Source organism: Giraffa tippelskirchi, chromosome 4, assembly GCF_054371585.1.
Source record: "Giraffa tippelskirchi isolate mGirTip1 chromosome 4, T2T-mGirTip1v1.2.pri, whole genome shotgun sequence".
Classification (NCBI taxonomy): Eukaryota; Metazoa; Chordata; class Mammalia; order Artiodactyla; family Giraffidae; genus Giraffa; species Giraffa tippelskirchi.
In genome coordinates, this window is record NC_137278.1 from 34,637,425 (window position 1) to 34,662,642 (window position 25,218).

A 25,218-nucleotide genomic window follows, 5' to 3' on the forward strand; every position below is an offset into this window, starting at 1 on the left:
TATAATGTACAGGATACAATGAAAAGTTGTTCTAAATTGAAAAACCAGGAAAATCTCGACAGCTCTGAAGGAAAAAGGCAATCAAAGATGCCGTCCCTGAGATGGTACAATTATCAGGTAAATATTTCAAAAAATATATTATAACCCTCTAAGAATTAAGGGTGAACCCTCTTGAGGCAAATGGAAGATTTCGGCAGAGACATGAAGATATAAGGAAGAACCAAATAATGCATGTGCGCACACACACACACGAGCACACACAGGAACACAAGGAGCACTGAGGTAATCTGAGCTTGGCGGATTGTGGCAATGTCAGTATTCTGGTTGTGATTTTATGCTATAGTTTTGTAAAATGTCACCTTTGGGGTAAACTGGGCAAAGTGTGTGAGACTTCGCCCAGTATTGTTTTTTCACAACTGCAAGTGAATCTCCAGTTATCACTAACAATTCAAATAAAAGGAAAGACTCAAATGGCTATTTTAGGACTGGCAAATATAACTGAAGATAAGAAATTTACTCTGTGGGTTGCCTTCACAAAGTCTCTCTTCCCAACCTGTCCATCCAGGGCCTGTGGTTGTAGTTCTGGCCCTCACTCCCAGCCTCTGCTTCCTGTCTCTCCTCCTTTTGGTTCCTCCTAGACTTTGCTGCCTGGTTGACATCCACCTGTGAGTGGTCACTCCAACCCTCCTTTCCACAGGGCATCAGAGGCTTGTTCCTTACTGAAGAGCGCCAACCTTGTCACCCTCTTAAGATTGTAATGTGACCCATCCATCCGGTTTACTTCTCCTGCGTCCCCCCAAAGTCCACTTCATTCCAGCCAATCCACTCAATCTTCTCTGACCCTGTCTGCCTTTATTTTCTCTTTGTCTATCCATAATGCCTATCCTAGTTCTTTCTGATCATACCTCCAGTATTCTCTGCAAGAAATCCGACCTGTCTCTCAAGATGCATATTGGAATGTGATGTTCTTGATGAGGTGTTAATTTATCTTTACAGCAATGATTATTTTCTCCTCCCACAATGCTAGGGCTTGTATCAAACATGTCCTTGTATTTCGATTATTCATGCCTTTCTGCCTTGCCAAATTGAAAAGGTCTTTCTTTAGGACTGAGACTATGGCTTGCTTTGTTTGTGATGCTCAGAGTGCCAAGCTCAGTTCTCCACCCAAAATTCTTTGTGAGCAAGTAGAATTGGAATGGATTCTAGATGGAATTCAAAACTGGATGACAATCACTAGGTTTCTTATTTAAATGGTTTGGTTCTGTAGAATTAAAACAGAAGTCTTAATAAGGTAGATTATTATTCACGAGCTTGTTCTTTTTTAAACTGCATTTCTTTTTTTTTTTTTTGGTGGGAGTTGAGTGTAGTGAGAGTCAAGTAGTCATTTTCAGAATACCAGTGACAGAGAGTACAGGGTTTCTTAATATCTGACTTCCACTTAAATGAAAAGCTTCTATAATGATTTGCAAAAAATATTTTGGCCACAAATCCACTATCTGAATAGGCAGTCTGCCCCAATGAATTTGCCTGCACACACCAGTGAAATCATGAGTTGTGTGCAGATCTTAATAAGTGTGCAGCTGTCATAGGCATGTTAAGTTTGTTTTACCTGCTAGCATTGTGCAAGCACTAAGGAGTGTACTAAGTATCAGATGGTTAGATAGCTGTGTTTTAAATGCTTTATATTATATAGAATTCCTAAGTGGATTTTAAAATAAGTTGAAAAGATAGTTTAGTGATATTTGGCGAAATTGATTGGGGTTTTCAGATGGGCTAGGAATACATTCTTTTCTTTCCCTTAAATAATAAAATACTGGCCCCTGATGTCTGTGAATTTATTATCCAGTGTGTTCTCAGAAGTAGAGAAGATTTCAGTGAGAATTGTCTGTACTTTTAAAAGCAAATCCATATTTATGTTTAATGTTAAAATTCTTTCTTGCTGAATGTGTTTTGCTTCTGTGTTCTAGGATTAATGACATCAAAAAAAGGTAGTGCTTCAGAATCAACACTCTCATTGCCTCCTGGTGAAGAGTTGAAAACTGGAGCAGAGAAAGATGGTAATATAATTTATAACTTCTATTCCTAAAATTTAATGTACTGATGGAACTTTAAAACAATATAGTGATATAGCTTATATGAGGCTAAATTTTAAAGTTTGTAAGAGAAGACTCAGTACAGTAAAAATTTATACTTGAAAATCCCCTAAACAGTTCATAATAAAGTGCACACACACACATATTTTTTTTTTGTATAAATTCCTGTGTTGTGATTCTTATGTACATGCAGTGAATTACGGGACTAGATGCAGAGAATAAAGTGAAATTCCATAGTGTAGATGGCTTGATAGAATTATTTAAAGTTACCTTTACAATTTATACTTTAAAGTTGCTGAGAGTAAATGTTAAGCATTGTCACTATTCACACACACAAAAAATGAACCATGTGAGGTGATGGATGTGAATGTGTTAACTATCTTGATCTTGTTATCATTCCACTATATCTTTTAATCATAATTTTGTACACTTTATATACAATTATATTTATCAATTATTACTCAATAAACTTGAAATAGATAAAAAATTAAGTTGTCTTTAGCTGTCAAATCACTGGGTGAATAGAGCATGAATAGAAAATTCAAAAGTATTCCTGCTTGCCTTCAGGTAAATCAGAACATTTTAATATTAAGCTTTTGTTACCTTAAAAATACATTAGTTGTGTTTTTTATATAAATAAGTTGTGATTCTACTAGCTCATCTCAAGTGAGAGGTGAGAGACAGTGGTGGTTGGAATAGGTAATTGGTCTAAATTGATTACATGACAACACTTTTCTATATAAGATTGTCATCATATGGTGTGGATCCTTTGGATCCTTAAAATTGCTTGGGCTCTAAAATCTTGTTTGTATGAACTACAGTGTATTTTGATGAAATCAGGCATTTAATTCAACACTAAGATAATTCACAATGGAAGAGGCTGAATGGAGAGTTGCAGAGGATTTACCTGGAAAAGCATCTAATTGGTTCACTGCTTGTTTTCCACCCTTTGATGTATTCCTTTCCTTTACCGTTGTTTTAGTTCCCCTAATTGGATCCATCAGCAGCTCCTCCTCTATATCTTCTCTGGAGCACAAGCAGAGCCTCTCCAAGAAACTGAATGCACGTGGCAATAACAGGAAGACAATGAGCAAAAGCCCTTCTCTCTCATCTAGAGCCAGTGCTGGTATCTATGGCTTTTTCAACCAGGCTTTCTTGGTGTTTTTTATCTTGGTTTGTTTGTAAGTAGATTTGCTCTTTTTAAATGTGTAGAAGGAACCCTTTACTTCAGTCAGATTGAACTACTTGCCCCTTTCCTGTCTTCCTCCCAGTCCCCACCCCCCTCCTCTCTGTCAGCACACTCTGGATCTCTCTGCCTTTCTCCTCATGTGCCTGCCATTTTTCCTTGTCTGGATTTACTTCTTCTCTTCCTTGTGTATCTAAGGACTCCAGCCTCTGTAAGGTTCCTATTAGAACTTTATGACAGATCCTCAGATACTTGGAAACTGTACGATCTCTTCTCTTTCTTTACTTATCTCTTTTCTAATCTAAACCTAATGTTAATAATTAACATGTAATATGCATTATTTATTATTTCATATCTATTAAAGGCATCTTGCATATCTTATTTCACTTAATTCTCAAAATGAATGAAATATCATGACCACCTTCACTTTATGAATGAGGAAACTGAGGCTTAGGGAGGTCAGGTATTGGTGCATGACGGCAGTTTCTAAGTGCACACCTGGGCTGCACCCACAGGTCTGTCTGATGCTTCTCTGCTATTGTTAAACTCCGCCTCTGTCTTAAGTACCTTCAGCTCTTCCTTGTGCTGTAGGGTCCTCGGGACCCTCCTGGCTAGCTGGTAGAGAGCTGAAGCTCTGCCTCTTAGTATAAGTCCAGCCTGAGGCTGCTCATGCAATTTTGGTGACCACACTGTATCATTGGCTCAAATAGAGCCAAAAGCTAAGTTTCTTCATTTTATGGCTCGCTGTAGGACTTTACATTTATTTTCATTTAATTTAATGGTAGAATTTTTATCCCTCTGAGTTTTGTTTTTTACGTCTTGCATGTAGCTTTTCACACACTTTAGAGTTATCTTCTTATTTAAAAAAGCATGCTTTCTCTATTTTTAGCCAAGTCATTGTTTAAAACTGTGTAGGAGAGGTTGACCATGATAACCTGTTTAGCTCGCTGTGAAGCCTGCATGATCCCATTCAATCCACATTTCTTCAGTTATGTGTAAGGATATAGAAAACACTTTTTCTTGTTGGAATCAACACATGAATACTGAATTTATTGCAGTTCACTTATTTGCCTAGGGGCTTCCCTGGTAGCGCAACTGGTAAAGAATCTGCCTGCTATGCGGGAGACCTGGGTTCGATCCCTGGGTTGGGAAGATCCCCTGGAGAAGGGAAAGGCTATCCACTCCAGTATTCTGGCCTGGAGAATTCCATGTACTATATGGAATTGGGGTCGCAAAGAGTTGGACATGACTGAGCGACTTTCACTTTCTTTCACTTTATTTGCCTACGTAGAAAGGAGATCAGGTCATTTTAGCATAACTTGTTTCTAATAAATCTCATAGTAATTACTAGATCCTTTTACTAATACTTTTAATACTTGTGCTGAATCAGTATTTTATTGTGAAAAATGTTCAGGACAGGATTTTCTTAAAGATAGTTTATTGTATGGGGGAAAAAAGCAAAAAAAAATCCTTGATAGTAACATGATGTAATAAATGTAAACATTTTCTGAAAGTGGAAAACCTGAAAATTTTGCTTGAATATCTATTTTTTGAATAGATTCCCCTTCCCCTGAAACCAGTTTCTCTTTAATGCTGTGAGGAACAGAGGTGAGACAATGCAGTGATGTAGCAATCCTCTTTGTCCTCATTTTAATTACATTTTAAGGCCTTCTTCATTTGGAATTTAGGCTTTTGACAGTGACTTGATTTTAAAATTTATGTATGGGTATGGAATTGTCTTTTTTACCCTTTATATGAAGTAGTTCTAGTGTGCCTTCATATTTAACATTTTTTTCTTTTTATAAATTTGAGGGGTTTGTTAAGTTTAAGTAATAGAGATGAAGAAAGTTATCAGTTAGAGTAAGAAAGAGGTCCTTTTAAAAAGAGAGGGAGAGAGAATGATTGGTCACATGTGAGAGAAAGTCCATATTCCAAACCCAGAAATATATCCTTAAATTTTTTTCTAGACTGAGTGATTTGCATTTGGGGAGGTGTGGACTGTAGGGAGTGGACATTATTAGAAGTTAAGGACAAAAAATTAAAGAGAAAGAAGAGCAGAAAGAAGGGATTGGGGGATGGGCAGGTCGGGGAGAAGCCCTGTGAACTCGGCCCCACTGTGTCCCACGTCGAACTCATTGTCTTGATCCATTGTCTGCAGACAGAAACCTGAGGGTTTTTGGTCACAGGGTCTGGGTTTTAAGTACTCCCTGTGAACACCGTGTCTTCATTAATTCCTGAGTTTGTATCTTGTCTATGATCATAATTCTCATGATAAGCACTTTGTAAATAGTGAAGTGCTTGGGAAATGTTTGTTATTTTGAGGGTCTAGGACTTTTTAGCATACAGTTGATTTAGACTTTCCTTCTCCCCGGGTTTGTGTTCTTCAGTTGTTGCCATGTTTTTAGTTTCTCCCTGTTCACAGCCTGACTTGCCCTATATTCCAGTACTCTCACAGAGGGTTCCCTAGCCCTTCTCAGATGACAGCCGTTCCAGTCTGCTTTTGGACTGATGGGAGAAGCCGCAGAGGTCCACCTGTCCTCTGTTATAATTGAGCAGCTTTCTAGATAGTGTTGCTCTAGAACGTCTGATGTTCAGTCGTGGGCACTTCAGGGTTTAGGTTTGAATCAAGGTCTGAGGGGAGGTGGTGTGTGCTTTTGTTTCTAGTAAGGAAATCAGTTTGGGGGTAATTGGAACCTTATAGCAGTTCCACTTTTAAATTACATTTGTGTATGTATCATTTATACCAAGTCCCACTGAACTATTATGATTCTCTATTCTATTTACTAGAATAGAGATTGGTGGACTGCAGCCATGGGCCAAATCCAGCCTACCACCTGCTTTTGTAACTAAAGCTTTACTGGAACACATCGTGCTCATTTTATCTGTCTGCTTTTGAGCTACAACAGCGAAGTCGAACAGTTGTGACAGAGTAGCACGGCTTGCAAAGCCTGAAGTATTTACTATATAGCCCTTTACAGAAAGGGTGTGCTGACCTCTGTTCTTGTAAGAGTGCCCCCAGGAAGTCAGGATAAAGTTGATGCTTCACCAGGTGTCACGTGTAAGTTCCCAGAGCAATGATCGTCTCAGGAAACCCTTCAAATTTCATTTGAGTAGCTTTCCTTCACATGTGGACTTCCCTGGTGGCTCAGATGGTAAATCGTCTGCCTACAACGTGGGAAACCTGGGTTCAATCCCTGGGTTGGGAAGATCTCCTGGAGAAGGAAATGGCAACCCACTCCAGTATTCTTGCCTGGAAAATCCCATGTACGGAGGAGCCTGTTAGGCTACAGTCCATGGGGTCGCAAAGAGTCGGACACGACTGAGCGACTTCACTTTCACTTTCACTTTCCTTCACATGTGAGAAACACAACTGTAGATGCCGTGTGTAAGGAAGAAAGCAGCATATATTGAAACCTCCAACTAACTAGACTGGTTAGAATACATAGTAATTTTTTGACTAATGTGGCTTTTGAGTTTCCCTTTGTTTTTTCTCTCTCTTCCTGTCCCACCCCTTTCCCCAACCAATCCCCACACAGGTTTGAATTCCTCAGCAGCATCTGTAGCAAATAGCGGGCGCTGTGAAGGAGACCTCCGAATTGGACACAGGGTGTTGGTGGCAGGCCAGAGAATTGGTACCATTAAGTTCTTTGGGACAACAAACTTTGCTCCAGGTAACTCACCTGTATAGTCTTTGCTCAACTTGAATTCTTTAGAATACAAAAGGTTTAAGAATTTACATGTAAACAAAACGTAGAATTCTTGATTAATAGTTCTCATGGATGGTTGCTCTGGCACAGAAAATGCAAAATGTTGATTCAGATGCAGACTGTTTTCATGCACGTTGATTATTTCTTATGAATTTTTCTTGCCAATTGTGTTTTAAATTGTCTAAAGTTAAAATCAGTTGTTACTCTCCAGTTTCACTCTCACTGATTGCCAAGTGTGCTAAATAACAGAGAAAACATTTTAGGATTAGATTCGTGCTAAGCACAATCTTTAAAATGAGTGGATAATGAGTTCATTGCATACAGCTTTTAACAGAATGGCTTAGAGAGAAAAGCAAACAAAGAGATTCAAAGGGAGATGAAAAAGGTTTTGTGCACCCTGGGACCTTAAAGATGCATGTTTGTGTACTTATATATTCATTCCAATCTAAACTTAATACTGAGTTTCCAATAGTGAAGATAATCTTTCTTTTGCATTTTGGGTGATTGTAATTTCAAATAGAAGCCAGTTGAATACAACATTTGTATTTTTAAATAGCAATATGCTGTGTTGACACATGGTGGCATTGCAGGATTTTTTAGGAAAAGGTTACTGAGAACATTGATTTTTTTTTTTTTTTTTAAGTTTGTAGCCTTCTGTCAGGAACTCTGAAAGATCTGAGATTTTACCCTATTTGCAAGATGGGTGACCACGGTTCCATCGATGCTGGCAGAAGATGGTAGACTCCTGGGTCAGAGACAGAGACCCTCAGTGCTCTCATCAGTAGTGGTAGCTAGAGTGGCAACATTTCCTTCTGCTTGTTTCCTGGGCCCCAGTTCCCAGAGAGTAAGATAGGGAGGAGGGCCAGGCGACCCCTGTACACCCAGTGGTTTGTGCTACAGGAGAGAAGCCCCAAGCTTAAGGGATCTGAACCTTTATAGAGACAGTAACTATACCTGTCCTCTTGCCAGAGGAGACTGTCTCCATCTCCCAAGGCTATCTTCTCTACAAACATCTGTGAACACATGGTCAGCACCTCTCCATACGACAAGGACAGAGAATGGTCTCCGAGCACATTCTCGTTTCATTAGTACAATTTATAATTGCAGTCCAGTTACTAATTGATTGGGGATGGGCTGTATGTTTTATAATTCATGTCTCTCGAAGTAGTAGTAGCAACTGAGGTAGTAATTTAGGTAGTAACTGAGATTAGTTAGAATGTTCTTAATACGGTTCGCAAATAAAAACTTAGAAATCCCAAAGGTAGTTTATTTTTCCACAGTCACCATGTTTTCTCAGTTTCCTTTCTCTGGTTTTATTAAACAAGGTTTGAATGGTTTGATTCATTTGGATACAATTGTTTTTAGGTTGACTTTTAAGTTTTGAACTCCTGCTGCTGCCGCTGCTAAGTCGCTTCAGTCGTGTCCAACTCTGTGCGACCCCATAGATGGCAGCCCACCAGGCTCCCCTGTCCCTGGGATTCTCCAGGCAAGAATACTGGAGTGGGTTGCCATTTCCTTCTCCAGTGCATGACAGGGAAAAGTGAAAGTGAAGTCGCTCAGTCATGTCCGACTCTTAGCGACCCCATGGGCTGCAGCCTACCAGGCTCCTCCGTCCAGGGGATTTTCCAGGCAAGAGTACTGGAGTGGGGTGCCATTGCTTGAACTCCTAGGAAAGAGTATTTAGGGCTTCCCAGGTGGCGCAACAAACTAACAAACAAAGCTAGTGGAGGTGATGGAATTCCAGTTGAGCTATTTCAAATCCTGAAAGATGACCTTGTGAAAGTGCTACACTCAATATGCCAGCAAATATGGAAAACTCAGCAGTGGCCACAGGACTGGAAAAGGTCAGTTTTCATTCCAATCCCAAAGAAAGGCATTGCCAAAGAATGCTCAAACTACTGCACAATTGCACTCATCTCACACGCTAGTGAAGTAATGCTTAAAATTCTCCAACCCAGGCTTCAGCGATACGTGAACCATGAACTTCCAGATGTTCAAGCTGGGTTTAGAAAAGGCAGAGGAACCAGAGATCAAATTAGCAACATCAGATGGATCATCGAAAAAGCAAGAGAGTACCAGAAAAACATCTATTTCTGCTTTATTGACTATGCCAAAGCCTTTGACTGTGTGGATCACAATAAACTGTGGAAAATCCTGAAAGAAATGGGAATACCAGACCACCTGACCTGTCTCTTGAAAAACCTGTATGCAGGTCAGGAAGCAACAGTTAGAATTGGACATGGAACAACAGACTGGTTCAAAATAGGAAAAGGAGTACGTCAAGGCTGTATATTGTCACCCTGATTATTTAACTGATATGCAGAGTACATCATGAGAAACACTGGGCTGGATGAAGCACAAGCTGGAATCAAGGTTTCTGGGAGAAATATCAATAACCTCAGATATGCAGATGACACCACCCTTATGGCAGAGAGTGAAGAAGAACTAAAGAGCCTCTTGATGAAAGTGGAGAGTGAAAAAGTTGGCTTAAAGCTCAACATTCAGAAAACTAAGATCACGGCATCCGGTCCCATCACTTCATGGCAGATAGATGGGGAAACAATGGAAACAGTGGCTGACTTTATTTTTCTGGGCTCCAAAATCACTGCAGATGGCGACTGCAGCCATGAAATTAAAAGACGCTCACTCCTTGGAAGGAAAGTTATGACCAACCTAGATAGCATATTTAAAAGCAGAGACATTACTTTGCCAACAAAGGTCTGTCTAGTCAAGGCTATGGTTTTTCCAGTGGTCATGTATGGATGTGAGAGTTGGACTCTAAAGAAAGCTGAGCGCCAAAGAATTGATGCTTTTGAACTGTGGTGTTGGAGGAGACTCTTGAGAGTCCCTTAGACTGCAAGGAGATCCAACCAGTCCATCCTAAAGGAGATCAGTCCTGGGTGTTCATTGGAAGGACTGATGTTGAAGCTGAAACTCCAGTACTTTGGCCACCTGATACGAAGAGCTGACTCATTGGAAAAGACCCTGATGCTGGGAAAGATTGAAGGCAGGAGGAGAAGGGGATGACAGAGGATGAGATGGCTGGATGGCATCATTGACTCGATGGACATGGGTTTGGGTGGACTCAGGGAGTGGGTGATGGACAGGGAGGCTTGGCGTGCTGTGGTTCATGGGGTCGCAAAGAGTCAGACACGACTGAGCGACTGAACTGAACTGAGGTGGCACAATGGTAAATGATCCATCTGCCAATGGAGGAAATGCAAAAGGCAGGGGTTAGATCCATGGGTTGGGAAGATTCCCTGTAGTAGGAAATGGTAATCCACTATTCTGGCCTGGAAAATTCCATGGGTGGAAGAGCCTGGTGGGCTACAGTTTTCCATGGGGTTGCAAAAAGTTGGACATGACTGAGTGACTGAGCACACATAGAATACTTAGAAATTTGAAAAGTAATAATCAGATATTAGACATGAGTTTGAGCAAGCTCTGGGAGATACTGGAGGACAGAGAAGCCTGGTGTGCTGCAGTCCATGAGGTGGCAAAGAACTGGACATGACTTAGCAACTGAACAACAAATAAACAGTATAAAAATTGGAGATTTTTTGTTAAAGTCCTTCTGCCCTTTCAGAAAGTAGTAGCATATATTTCTCGTGGCGTCAAAATGTAGATCAGTCAGTTCTATAGAACAGTGGTACTATCTAGCCGTTTTATAGATTATGAGACTTAGACCTGACAGAAGGCATGGTTAGCCATCAGTGCTACCTCTGAAAGAAAGGTGCTGGTTACGTGGGGCTATGTCCATCCCTCACCACTGCCAGACAGTGTGTAGTCACTCTTGTTAACACTTGCTGTAATGCCTTCCTGCTGTATGCTTTCACACGTATACTTTCAAGAGGTATATGGTAAACATGTAGCAGTGATATGGTGTATTAAAATGGGAAAATGTACAAATTATATAGGAAAGCATCAAAGGCAGGAGGATATAAAACTTGGAAAATTGTAACTGTGGCACTCAGAAATAACAATGACAACCAGAATAACCTGGTTTAATGATATTCAGAAATGCAATGCCCGGCATTAGTATGGCCAAGCAGTAGGTATGTATACATCTCTCTGTACCTGTGCAGAGTAGGTTGTTTCAGTATAAAAGGCTATCACATGCCTTAAACTAGTCTTTCCAGTTCAAACTCCGATATCGGGAATCGACTCAAGTGTCATCATTTTGAATATAAGAGGAAAAAAGAGTTAAGAACTTCTGGATTGTCATTTTAGAGGTTATATAATTGACTCTCTGGATTATTAATCTGAAGGAAACAATATTCTGTATTTTGTCATTTGTAGTAAATTTCTCAATATCCATATCTTTATTTGATACTGATTCTGAGAGACCAAATACAATCACTATTGTATTCTCCTTTGAAATAAGAAATGAATGGACTGTTGGGTACATTTAACTAATCTAGAGGTACTTTCATCCAGAGCCATTACTCTAGGAGTCTGTGTCCATTTATTTAATATTTGCCACACTAAAAGCAATCACACTGTTTTAATTTTATGCTCTCTGGAAAAGGAAATCCCATTACTTTCCTCAGAGTGCCCTTTTAAATACTTGAAAGCCTTTTAGAAAATTCTTCCTATTAGCTAATCTAAATCTTTTAGGTTAAAAATGATTTTTTTTTTCCATCTTGGGTAGGGAAAAAATGAAAGAAAAAGAAGAGTCACCATGAAGGCTAGTCCTTTTCCATATTATTTTTGTCCCTCTTTAATTATTTAAGAACTGTTTGTAGTATTCTCGTGTTGGGAGAGGGAGAGTAAAATGAAAAGATTGCATGTTCATTTTATGACTTATGCATCTCAATATTATGCTACATTGCTCCCATCTCAAACAGACTGTATTACCAAGTTAAGGACAGTTTCTTATTATAGCTTTTAGATATATTTTGGTCAAACACTACTTACATAATAGCTAATCCTTGCCAAATTTGTGTTTGTGCATTTTGTCTTTCTCCCTTAATGTACAACTCTGCCATTATGCTTGTGAAATGTTTTTCTGGTTCATTTTTGAAACTTTCAAATTTTGTTTTATAATTTTATTGTTTGAAGGCTTAATGATCTCAATGATCTTCCATCACTTTGGTCATGTGTGAGAATGTTAAACCATCTAGACTGTGGGTTTGGGTAATAACATAACAGTTTTGGATAAAGTGCAGATGCTTCTAAAATCCAGTATTTTGTTCTAGGATATTGGTACGGGATAGAGCTTGAGAAACCCCATGGCAAGAATGATGGTTCAGTTGGAGGTGTGCAGTATTTTAGTTGTTCCCCAAGATATGGAATATTTGCTCCCCCATCCAGGGTTCAAAGGTGAGAAAAAAATGAAATTTACATTATTAACAAGAACTTTTTATAATGCACAATGAGTTAGAGTCACTAATTCTGTGTGAAAGATGTGCACTAACTAGAGACCATGTCTTCTTTCAAGGGGTTAACCAACCACCTTCTTCAGAGGGTAGGCTCATGGAAAGCTAAATTTGCTTTGCTGAGGAGTCGCAATTTTAAAAACCTCCTTTATTCCTCATTTGCAAACCCTATGAGTATGTGTAGGCTCTTAGGAGTGGTGTTTGCCGCTCAGAACAGTGAGAGCAGCAAGCTTAATCTGTCATGCAAACAAAAGTGAAAATGCTCTCTGATTGCTTCAGTCACATCCTAACTACATTAAATTTCCTGCCAGCAGGCACCCCATTCATTCTCCTACAAACCTAATGGAAGCAAAATGGCTTTTTCCTCTGATTTCTTTAGTTTTCAAAAATAGATAGGCAGTACATCTTTGGGGGGAAGTGAAGCTTCAAGGATTTATATATAATACACCTCCTTGGTGTTTCTTCTGAAGATAGTACACTTTTGCTCCAGCTCACTCTGGGTTTTAAAAAATAAGGAGCAGAAACAAGTCCTTATGAAATTCCAGGTACACTGTGTGAAATGACTTAATGTGCTGAAAGAAGCTGGCCTGATAGGCTTTTCAGTGGATGGGAAATGGAATACTGATCTTTAAATAGGCAGCAACACGTATGGTACAATCGCATTCATGAGACAGACCTGCCACCCCAACCTGGGAGTCCCGTCTCATCCCCTTCCAACTGGACTGTGTGACTGCCTCCTGGCAAATTTAACAGTTTTCATATCCATTTTCTTTCTCATTTTTTTTTATTGAATAGTTACATATAATTTTTGTATTCTTTTCCTTCTTCTATGATGTACTTAATCTAATCCTTTTCTTGCTATTTATGATTTTATAGCATTTAACTTGTAATGCTTTGCAGTTATAAGTTAACTGCAAAGTACTTGACGAAGTACTTTCAATTAAATGTTTTGTTTGATTCTAATAAGTATTTAGTCAGGTAAACTAGAAAAGAATAACTGCTGATGGTCCCTGACTTACAGTGGTTCAGTGTACTATTTTTAGACTTTATGATGGTGCAAAGGTAGTAAGAATTCAGCAGAAACTGTACTTCAAATTTTGAGTTTTGATCTTTCCCCGGGCTAGCTGGATGCAGTATTGTACAGTCTCATGAGGCTGGGCAGGGCAGCAGCTGCAGCTCCCAATTAGCCCTGTGATCATGAGGGTGAACAACCTATGCACCTACTACCCTTCTGTACCCACACAACCATTCTGTTTCTCACTTTAAATACAGTATTCAGTAACTTAAATGAGACATTCAACGCTTGATTGTAAAGTAGGCTTGGTGTTAGATGGTTTTTTGCCAAGCTGTAGACTCATGACAGTGTTCTGAGCACGTTTAAGGTTGACAAGGCTAGGCGATGAAGTCCAGCAGGTTAGGTGTATCAAATGCATTTTGAACTCAAGATGGGTTCATTCGGACATAACCCCATTGTAAGTTGAGGAGGGTCTCTACAACATTTACCGAGCATTTAATGAGTGGTGGGCTCTGTACCGTGTACTTCATCAATTTCCCTCAGACCTATGAGATAGAAGGTATTATGATTATTCCTATTTTGCAGGTAAAGAAAAGTTTCATGAGACACAGTAACTGCTAAAGTCATGTAGCTGGTGTAGGGAATGAAAAACTCGTCCCGTACCATCTTACGTTCACTAACTGGAGAGGATGGAGTCTGTGAACTAAACTGACGACAGATAAACAGAAGAAAAGGCATAGCATTTATTAAATGTTAACTTTACATGCATGGGGGCATCACAGAAAGTGGTGAATGCCCAAAGGAATGGTGACATTGGAGAATTTATAGACCATTTTAATGGGGGAAGGGAGGGGGCGAAAGGCCGCTTATGCAGAGCAGATGATGTTAGGGAAGATCAGTGGGCCTTTAGGAAAGTGGATGGGGATGTGATAGTCTGTGACAGTGTCTGTCTGGGTGTGGTGTGAACTCCCCATCTCCTCTCCTGTGATGCAAGTCAATCTTCCATGCTTGATGAAATTCTGGGGAGAGGATTTATGACAATTGAGTTCTTCTTTGGGAAGATCTGTTTTAGGCAGATAACGGGAGTTCAGAGAAAGCCTCTTTTTGCATTTGTTTATTCTCGAATGTCTTTAGTTAAAAATAATCCTTGTGCTAGAGCCGCCTGTTTGGAGTAAGGTATTTTGATCTCCCACACTAGTTAATGGTGGAGCTGGACTCAGCCCAGGCTTGTTACTTTGCTTTTCCCTAAGCCCTTGCTTTTAGACAGTTTGCAGGGGGGCTTTTGGTAGTTATTTTATAAATAAAGAAAAAGAGGCAGTAACTGATGGCACTTAGATGTGCTGGCACTATTTTAAGTGCTTCATATGTATTGTTTACTCTTCTGTAGTGATCCTGTGTGTCAGGTATCATAATTATCCCTATTTCACAAGTGGGAAAGTAAGGCATGGAGAGGTTAAGTGAGGTGTGCAATTGTGCCCAGGGCCCAAGTGAAGATTTGAGCCCAGAGAGTCTAGTATAAGAATGTGTGCTTTTAACCATTATCCTATTATAGTTAAAAGAGGCTCAGTGACTTTCTTCAGGACCTATATCTTGTAAGTGATTGATTTGGGAATAAAATCCATACCGAGTCACCAGTCAGTCTTCTGGGTTCTCATATTACTTTGAACAAATCTTCATTAACACATAGCTGCAGTCTCTTAAAAGTTTGATTTGTCTCCTAGTCATGAGGACTGAGCTTCTCTGTTTCATATTTGACTACCCAAGGAATATAGTTTGGCATATCATACACACAGTAAATATGGATCAACTTTCATTCAGTGTCTTTTATGCTGTAACAGCTTTCTTGCCTGTTATATTGTGAAGCCACTTTCTCTCTCCAAGTTTTATCTTCTTCTTCTTGCTTTGTTTATGGAACAAACATTTTTTGCTCTCTTTTTTTTGGCATCTATTTGGTCTTCTTTAAGGTGATTCATTTAAAAGCAGCCCCCTCCTCTTAGATGAAGCACGGCTCTCTCTAAATGAACTGCTGTCTCCAACCAGCTGTCTTCCTGTCATCTTCTGATTGTCTCATTCATCATCATCAAATACTATTAAGTGTCTTTTAGCACTTTGTGCTGTGCTCGGCATTCTATAAGCAAATAAAACAGACATGATGCCTGATTTTGAGGAGTTTCTAATTTAAACCAGCTTGGGAGCTCTTTAATGATCACACTGATCTTCATGAAGGGACTCCTTAGAACAGTTGTTAATCACATAGTGACCAATCACAACCTCACCTTGCATCACTCTCCTCCCCAGATTGTTGTTGGCCTTTTTTTTTTTTCATCTTTTTTAAAAAAACATTTTGATTAAAAAAATGTGCCCCTGTCCCAGAATCTTCACACATATTACTTCCTTTGCTTGGATGGCTTTCTACTATCACCGAACTATCGTCTAGCTAATTCCTTTTCTTCTATCAACATATATAAAAGCCAGTATTTCTTTAGAGAAATTCTGAGACTCAGTGACTAGATCTAATCTCTCTCTCTTTTTTTTTTTTCTCAAGTGGTTTTTATCAGCACAGTATTAAATTTCTTATTCTTAGTTCATACCATTAGGTACTTCTTACTAATGAACTGATCACTTTTAGAATTAAGTTCTCAACTCTCCATCACAACTAAATTCAAGTATCTCTCTGCTTCATCAAGTCATATTCTTTGCATTCATTAGTCTCTCACTGATTGCCCTATGTTATGTATCATGTAAAGATGATGCACGTGGATTGCAAGATGAAGTTACAATTAATGCAAGAGTTGCAGGATTTCTTTATGGTAACAAAGTGTGCTGGAACAAGTGATGGACAGAATGAAGACTTTTCTGGTTTAGGTCAGTAAACAGTTGAAGGAAAATGAGACTGTTTTATAGGATTGGCTTTTTAAAAATAAGGAATGATTTGAATATAAAAAAAATAGACCTGTAAAAAATGTGTCCTTTATGATTGTGCTTAGAGTCAAATATAACATAAAAGATGTTGGTTTTATAAGAAAAATCACATATATACACAGACTCAGATGATGTCTTTTTTCAATATAAAAATGTAATGTTTTTATAATTATAACCTAACATTTGTTATATTTAACGTAAAATAAATTTTCACCTTTTTTAGTTCCATCTTTGAAAATAAAGCTCCAAGAAACCAAAGTTAGGCCCCTATTTAAAATGAATTCACTTGAAGTTGACTTTCTCTGTACTTGCTATCCTTATATAACAAGGACCTCTTCTGTCTGATTAGTGCCTGTCTCCAGTGCTAAATTGAAATTCATTCCTGGCTTATTAATAAACACTCAGTAGATGCTTGTCCAGTGAGTAAAATAAGAAATGACCATTGAATACATGTATATGTGTGGCTGAGTCCCTTCACTGTTCACCTGAGACTATCACAGCATTATCAGTTGGCTATACCCCAATACAAATCAAAAAGTTAAAAAAAAAAAGATATAGCCATTGTTGCAAAACCCTCAGTTAAGCGCCAGTCTTAACTATGAAGACCAGCTGCTTCTAATTAGGTTTGCATTCCTTCTTTTATTCACAGAGTAACAGATTCCCTGGATACCCTTTCAGAAATTTCTTCAAATAAACAGAATCATTCTTATCCTGGTAAGATTACGATTTTGTGTTCCTAATAATTATTTCTTTTCTGTTCCTTTATTGAACTTTTTTCTATTGTAAAGTGTATGTATATACAGAAGAATATATGAAATATATTTGTTTAGCTATGTAATCATAAAGTGGTATCTGTTACCCACCCCATGGCCAAAGATGATTACCTGTATGTCCTGAGTATTGCTCAGTCTCATCTGCCTCCCTTTTTCATATGCCCTGTCTCCGGGTTATGTATCTCGCATTGTATGTTAATTATTCCCTTGATTGTTTTTAATGTCTATCCATCATATATAGATGTCAGTAAATAATGTATGTTTAGTTTTGGTTGTTGTTTACTATTTTGTGTAGTGGTGATGGTAGTTTAATTGCTAAGTCATGTCCGACTCTTTGCGACCCCATGGACTGTAGCCTGCCAGCCTCCTCTGTCCATGGGATTCTCCAGGCAAGAATCCTAGAGTGTGTTGCCATTCCCTTCTCCAGGGGATCTTTCTGACCCAGGGCTCAAACCCAGGTCTCCCACATTGCAGGCAGATTCTTTACCATCTGAGCCATCTGGGAAGTCATGCTATGTAATGTTCCATTAAAACATATTGTGCTTGTTTGCTAAGTTGCTTCAGTCGTGTCTGAGTCATTGTGACCCTGTGGACTGTAGCCCACCAGACTCCTCTGTCCATTGGGCAAGAATACTGGAGTGGGTTGCCATGCCTTCCTGCAGGGGATTGTCCCAACCCAGGGATCAAACCCAGATGTCTTATGTCTCCTGCATTGGAAAGCAGGTTCTTTACCATGAGCGCCATCTGAGAAGCCCTAAAATGCATTATCCAGTCTATATTTGAGTTATATCCCGTTTTTGACTATTCAGAAGCTATGCTGTTGTACACATTTACAAAAGTTCCTTTAGGATTGCCAGGCATGGGATATCCATATCTTCAGCCTTCCTGGTGTGTCAGACTGTCCACATGGGAATGGATGAGAGTCTCTGTCACTCCCCACCTCAGCAACAGTAGTCCCGTTTGATTTAGAAGTCTTTGCCCATCGGAAGGATGTAAATGGCATCTCCTTGTGGTTTCCATTTGCGGTTTTCAGATTACAAATGAAGTTGAGCCCACTTCCATGTGTATGGACCACGTACATTGCCTTTTTTATGACATACCTGTTCAGGTCTTCTGCTCATCATTTTTTGGGGGGGGGTTGGTTTGTTTTTATCTTATTAATTTGTAGGTTTCTTTATATATTTGGGGTGCTAATATTTTGTCAGTTTTGTTTGTTGCAAATATCTTTCCCCTTTTTTTGACTTGTCTTTTGTCCCCTTTCCCTCCCTTTTTGGGTGTCTTTTGATGAGCAGAAGCTTTTAATTTTTAAGTAGTCAAAATAGCAAACTTATGTTTTTGCTTATTTTGTGACTTGGCTTTTCATTGTCTTAACAGTGTCTGTCATAGAGCAGAAGTTTTTAATTCTAGTGAAGTCCCAAGTTATCAGTTTTTTCTTTCATGACTTGTTTTTGGTTTTGTATTGAAAATGTCTTCACCAAACCCAAGGTTACCCTAACTTTCTCCTATGTTATCTTCTAAAAGTTTTATAGTTTTGTGTCTTACATTTATATCTATGATTCACTGAGTTAATTTTTGTGAAAGGTGTAAGTCTATGTCTAGATTCTGTTTTTTTGGATGCAAATGTTGGTTGGTCCAGCATATTTGTTGAAAAGACTGTCTTTTCTCTGTTGAATTGTCTTTGCTCTTTTGTCAAAGAGCAGTTGACTGTGTTTGTGTGAGTCTTTTTCTGGGTCCTCTATTCTGTTCTGTTGATCTATTTGTCTTTTTCTTTGCTAATACCACGTTGTCTTGATTACTGTAGCTTTATAGAAATTCTTCAATTGTAGTAATAGACTTTGATCATCTTCCTCAATTTACTGTTGGTTATTCTGGGCTTTTTGCCTTTCTATGTAAACATTGCAACTGGTTTGTTGATGGCTACAAAATAATTTGCTGATATTTTCATTGGGATTGCATTGAATGTATAGATGAAATTATGAAGAACTGATGGCTTAACAGTATCGAATTTTCCTACCCATGAACATGGAATACTTGTTCATTTATTTAGATCTTTGATTTCTTTCATCAGTTTTATAGTTTTCCTAATATAGATTTTATATGCATTTTATTAGATTTATACCAACATGGTTCTTCATTTTGGTGTTAATGTCAGTTGTATTGCTTTATAGTAATTCTTTTTACTTTGTATCAGCCTTCTTGTGGTTAAGTATTTGCCTAAAAACTTTTTTTCTAGCCATTGCCTTAATCTTTCTATGTCCTCATGTTTTTTGGAATATCTTCTAAATAGAATATAACTGGATTTTACTTAAAAAAAAAAGACAATCCTTGTCTCTTAATCTGAGAGTTTTACCTATTTGCATTCATTGTATAACTAATATATTTGGATTTTTTTATTTTATTTATTTTTTTCTAATATTTCAACTTTTTGTACTTAAATGTTTTTCTCTCTTGCCTTCATTCTGTTTATATTCCTATGCTCTCTTTTTCTCATTTTATTTTCTACTTGTATAAAAGTTATGCTTTATAAATATGCTTCCTAGTTATTACTGTAGGTACTTTGACATACATACTTAACAAAGCCTAAAGTCAATTATTATGTTTACTCTTTTCCAAATAACAGAAAATCCTTAGAAATTGAGTTATTCTGTTTCTATTTTATTTTCCTCACAAATTTCACATTATTATAATAGTTTTTATATAATTGATATTTATTTAATTTGCTTATACATGTTTACCAATATCTTTAGTCATAAATCCTCTGAATTTCCTCAAAATCATTTTGTTTTTACCTCATTTGTATTCTTAAAAATTTCTTTAAGAAAAGGTCTATTGGTAGCAAATGCTCTCAGTTTCTAACTGCCTTTCCTAATGATAGTTTTACCAGGTAAAAGTAAAAATTGATGGAATTTTTAGTTTGAAAGCTGTTTTCTCCCTGCACATTGACATTATCATTTTTCTGTTTTCTGTCTTCTGTCAGTGTTTTGAGGAGTCAGCTATGAGTCTGTCTAATCTGTACCATTGTAGGTGGTTTCAGTTCAGTTCAGTCGCTCAGTCGTGTCCGACTCTTTGTGACCCCATGGACTGCAGCACGACAGGCTTCCCTGTCCATCACCTACTCCTGGAGCTTGCTCAAACTCATATCCACTGAGTCGGTGATGACATCCAACCATCTCATCCTCTGTTGTCCTCTTCTCCTCCTGTCTTCAATCTTTCCCAGCATCAGGGTCTTTTCCAGTGAGTCAGGTCTTCGCATCAGGTGGCCAAAGTATTGGAGTTTCAGCTTCAGCATCCGTCCTTCCAATGAATATTCAGGACTGATTTCCTTTAGGATGGACTGGTTGGATCTCCTTGCAGTCCAAGGGACTCTCAAGAGTCTTCTCCAACACCACAGTTCAGAAGCATCAATTCTTCGGCGCTCAGCTTTCTTTATAGTCCAACTCTCACATCCGCATGATTACTGGAAAAACCATAGCTTTGACTATACTGACCTTTGTTGGCAAAGTAATGTCTCTTCTTTTTAATATGCTGTCAAGGTTGGTCATAGCTTTTCTTCCAAGGAGCAGCATCTTTTAATTTCATGGCTGCAGTCGCCATCTGCAGTGATTTTGGAGCCCAAGAAAATAAAGTCTGTCTTTGTTTCTGTTGTTTTCCCATCTATTTGCCATGAAGTGATGGTAGGTGGTTTATCTTTGCTTTTTGACTGCTTTTTAAGATCCTTTCTGTTTGGTTTGGTTTGTACAGTTTTACTCTGATTGTATCTAGGTGGAGATTTCCCTTTGTTTATTCTGTTTGGTATCTTGGGTCCTCCTGGATCTGAGAATTAGTATCTTTGATTTACTCTGTAAATGTTCTTTATTATCTTCTTCTGAAACTCTGATGAGTAGGATAGTCCAGTTTTTCACTTTCCCATGCCTAGTTTATATTTCTCAGAATTTTCTCTCTCTCAACTGCATTCTGGATATTTTCAGAGTTACCTTTCTGTTTCTTTCTTCTGCTATGTTTATACTACTGCCTAAATCAGCCACAAAGAGTTTTCATTTGTTTTCTTTTTGTAAGTCTGTGTAGTTGTTACTTATTGTCACTTATTCTTTTCCTATATTTTCAAGACTTTTTCTTTTATATTATTAAGCATTTTAAATATTGTTACCTTTTATGTTTAATACTTCAATATCTGAAATCTTTGTGAGTCTGATTCTGCCATCTATTTCTGTTGCAACTAACTTGTAGCACTTTCTTTCCTTGGGAGTTTTGTAATTTATTGTGAAATACTTATTTTACCTACTTAGAATTTAATATATGGAAATTCTCTGGAGCCTAGGTTGATGCCTCTCAAGAAGATTATACAGGCATATCTTGTTTTATTGTGCTTTGTTTTTTTGTGCTTCTCAGATATTATATATATATATGTATATATATATTTTTTACAAATAGAAGGTTTGTGGTAATCTGCCTTGAGCAAGTCTCTCAGCATCATTTTTCCAACAGCATTTTGCTTACTTTATGTCTCTGGGTTGCATTTTGGTAATTCTCACATTTCAGACTCTTTTTTAACATTAATTTTTTTTAAGTTTTATTTTTGGCTGTGCTGGTCTTTGCTGCTACACAGGCATATCTCTAGTTGTGGCAGATGGGGGCTTCCCACTGTGGTGGCTTCTCCTGTTGTGGAGCTCAGGCTCTAGGGTGCGTGGGCTTCAGTAGTTGTAGCACGTGGGCTCCCAGGTTCTAGAGCGCAGGCTCAATAGTTGTGGTACATGGGCTTAGTTGCTCTGTAACATGTGGCAAGTTCCCAGACCAGGGATTGAACCCATGCTTCCTGCATTGGTAGGCTGATTCTTTACCATCAAGCCACCAGGGAAGCCCCAGACTTTTTCAATATTATCATATTTGTTGTGGTGGATCTGTGATCAGTAATCTTTGATGTTACTGTTGTCATTGTTTTGAGGCATGGTGAATCTCATGCATATAAAATGGCAAACCTGATCAATAAATCAACAAAGGTCCGTCTAGTCAAAGCTATAGTTTTCCCAGTAGTCATGTATGGACGTGAGAGTTGGACTATAAAGAAAGCTGAGTGCCTAAGAATTGATGCTTTTGAACTGTGGTGTTGGAGAAGACTCTTGCGAGTCCCTTGGACTGCAAGGAGATCCAACCAGTCCATCCTAAAGGAGATCAGTCCTGAATATTCATTGGAAGGATGGATGCTGAAGCTGAAACTCCAATACTTTGGCCACCTGATGCGAAGAACTGACTCATTTGAAAAGACCCTGATGCTGGGAAAGATTGAAGGAAGGAGGAGAAGGGGATGACAGAGAATGAGATGGTTGGATGTCATCACAGACTCAATGGACATGAGTTTGAGTAAACTCTGGGAGTTGGTGATGGACAGGGAAGCCTGTCGTGCTGTAGTCCATGGAGTCACAAAGAGTTGGACACGACTGAGCGACCGAACTGGACTGAATCGATAAATGTGTATGTTCTGACTTGCTCCACAACTGGCTGTTACTCCATCTCATTCCCCCTCCTTGGGCCTCCCCATCCCCTGAAAACCAACAGTATTGAAAGTAGGACAATTAAGAACCCTACAGTGGCCTCCGAGTGTTCAAGGGAAAGGAAAAGTCTCATGTCTCCCACTTTAAATCAAAAGCTGGGAATGATCACAGTTAGTGGGGAAGGCACATCAAAAGCAGAGATAGGTCAAAAGCTGGCCTTTTGTACCGACAGTTAGCCATGTTGTGACTGCAGAGGAAAAGTTCTTGAAGGAAACTAAAAGTGCTACTTTGGTGAGCACACAGATGGTAAGAAACAACCTTATTGCTGATGCAGAGAAAGGTTTAATGGTCTGGAGAGAAGATCAAAGCAGCCATAACATTCCCTGAAGCCAAAACCTAATCCAGAGCAAGGCCCTAACTCTCTTCAATTCTGTGAAGGCCGTGAGAGGTGAGGAAGCTGCAGAAGAAAAGATCTGAAGTCAGAAGAGGTTTGTTTATGAGGTCTAAGGAAAGAAGCCATTTCCATAAGATCAAAGCACAAAGTGAAGCAGCAAGTGTTGATGTAGAAGCTGAAGCAAGTTATCCAGAAGATCTGGCTAGCTCATTAATGAAAGTGGCTCCACTAAACAGTGGGTTTTCAATGTAGACATGGGTACGTGTGTGTGCTCAGTTGTGTCCAACTCTTTGCAACCCCATGGACTGTAGCCACCAGGCTCCTCTATCCATGGGAGTTTTCCAGGGAAGAATACTGGAGTGGATTGCCATTTCCTCCTCCAGGGGACCTTTCTGACCCAGGGATTGAACCCATGTCTCCTGCATTGGCAGGTGGATTCTTTACCACTGAGCCACCTGGGAATCCCTCAGTGTAGATGATACAGTCTTGTATTGGAGAAGATGTCATCTAGGACTTTCACAGCTAGAGAGGAGAAGTCAATGTGAGGCTTCAAAGGAGGAGTAGCTTTTTTTTTTTTTTAAATGATTGATTTGGCTGCATCAGGTCTTAATTGTGGCATGTGGGCTCTTTAGTTGTGGTATGAAAACTCCTAGTTGTGGCATGTGGGATCTAGTTCCCTGACCGGGGATCAAACCAGGGCCCCCTGCATTGGAAGCTCAAAGTCTTAGCCACTGGACCACCAGGGAAGTCTAGGCTGACTTTCCTGTTAGTGGCTAATGCAGTGGGTAACTTTAAGTTGAAGTCAGTGCTCATTTACCATTCTGAAAATCCTAGGGCCCTTAAGACTTATGTTAAATCTACTCTGCCTGTGCTCTATAAATGGCACAATAAAGCCTGGAGGACAGGACATTTATTTATAACATGGCTTACTGAATATTTTAAGCTCACTGTTGAGGTCTACTGCTCAGAAAAAAAGATTCCTTTCAAAATATTACTGCTCATTGACAATGCACTTGGTCACCCAAGAGCTCTGATGGACACGTACAATAAAATTAAACATCCATTCTGTAGCCTGTGAGTTAAGGAGTCATTTTGAGACTTCCGACTCTTAGTATTTAATAAATTCTTTTCATAAAGCTATGGCTACCAGAGATAGTGATTCTTCTCTTAGATCTGGGCAAAGTTCATTGAAAACCTTCTGGAAAGGATTCACCACTTTAGGTGCCATTAAAAATATTCATGATTCATGGGAGGAGGTTCAAATATCCACATTAATGGAAATTTGGCAGAAGTTGATTGCAGCCCTCATGAATGACTTTGAGGGGTTCACAACTTCAGTGGAGGAAGTAACTGGAGAAGTGGTAGAAATAGCAAGAGAGCTAGAAATGGAGCCTGAAGTTGTGACTGAATTGCTGCAGTCTCATAATAAAACTTGAACAGATGAGGTATTGCTTCTTATGGATGAACAGAGAAAATGGCTTGTTGAGGGGGAATCTACTCTTGGTGAAGATGCTGTGAAGATTGTTGAAATGACGATAAAGGATTTCAAACAGTACATAAACTCAGTTGATATAGCAGCAGCAGGGTTTGAGTGGATTGACTCCAATTTTGAAAGAAGTTCTACTGTGGGTAAAATGCTATCAAACAGACATGCTGCACAAAGAAATCATTTGTGAAAGAGTCAGTTGATGTGGCAAACTTCACTGTTGGCTTATTTTAAGAAATTGCTGCAGCCACCCCAATTTTTAGCAACCTTCACCCTGATCAGTCAACAGGCATCAACATCGGGGCAAGACCTTCCACCAGCAAAAAGACTGTGACTCACCGAAGGCTCAGATGATGGATAGCAATATTTAGCAATAAGGTATTTTTTAACTAAGGTACATGCATTTTTTTTTTTAAAGACATAATGCTATCACACACTTAATAGACTACAGTGTAGTGTAAACTTTTATATACACTGGGAAACCAAAAAGTCTGTGACTCGCTTTGTTGAGATATTTGCTTTATTGTGGTGGTCTGGAACCGACCCTGCAGTATCTCTGAGGTACGCCTGTATTTACTTCTGCCAGTTGCCTACAAGGCACTGCCAACTTTAGTTCACATTCTCTGCAGTGTTGTTGCCTTTATATTACACAGATAAAAGGAACTTGCCTTCTGCCTGGTAGGGTTGACACAGGCTGCTTTCCTTTGTGTTCATCTGAGTGGTGTTTCATTTTGTTTCTTGTTTAACTTTACACTCAGGGTGAGCTGTTCAAGAT

At 38.9% G+C, this 25,218-nt stretch overlaps 1 protein-coding gene across 17 annotated transcripts in view; it reads left to right on the forward strand.

Moving 5' to 3' along the window:
* CLIP4 (CAP-Gly domain containing linker protein family member 4) overlaps nt 1–25,218 on the forward strand; it is a 110,608-nt gene that overhangs the window by 42,067 nt on the left and 43,323 nt on the right. For 9 of the 17 annotated variants that reach the window (XR_014051840.1, XR_014051841.1, XR_014051842.1 and 6 more), the window contains exons 10-14: nt 1,968–2,057; nt 3,076–3,219; nt 6,816–6,950; nt 12,185–12,308; nt 16,951–17,015. Coding sequence is in view for 8 of the 17 variants with exons in the window: in XM_081484303.1 (XP_081340429.1) it covers nt 1,968–2,057; nt 3,076–3,219; nt 6,816–6,950; nt 12,185–12,308; nt 16,951–17,015 (558 nt within the window). In the remaining 9 variants the exon portion in view is untranslated. The remainder of the gene's footprint in view (nt 1–1,967; nt 2,058–3,075; nt 3,220–6,815; nt 6,951–12,184; nt 12,309–16,950; nt 17,016–25,218) is intronic. The other 8 variants (XR_014051847.1, XR_014051846.1, XR_014051844.1 and 5 more) reach the window with 1 other exon arrangement.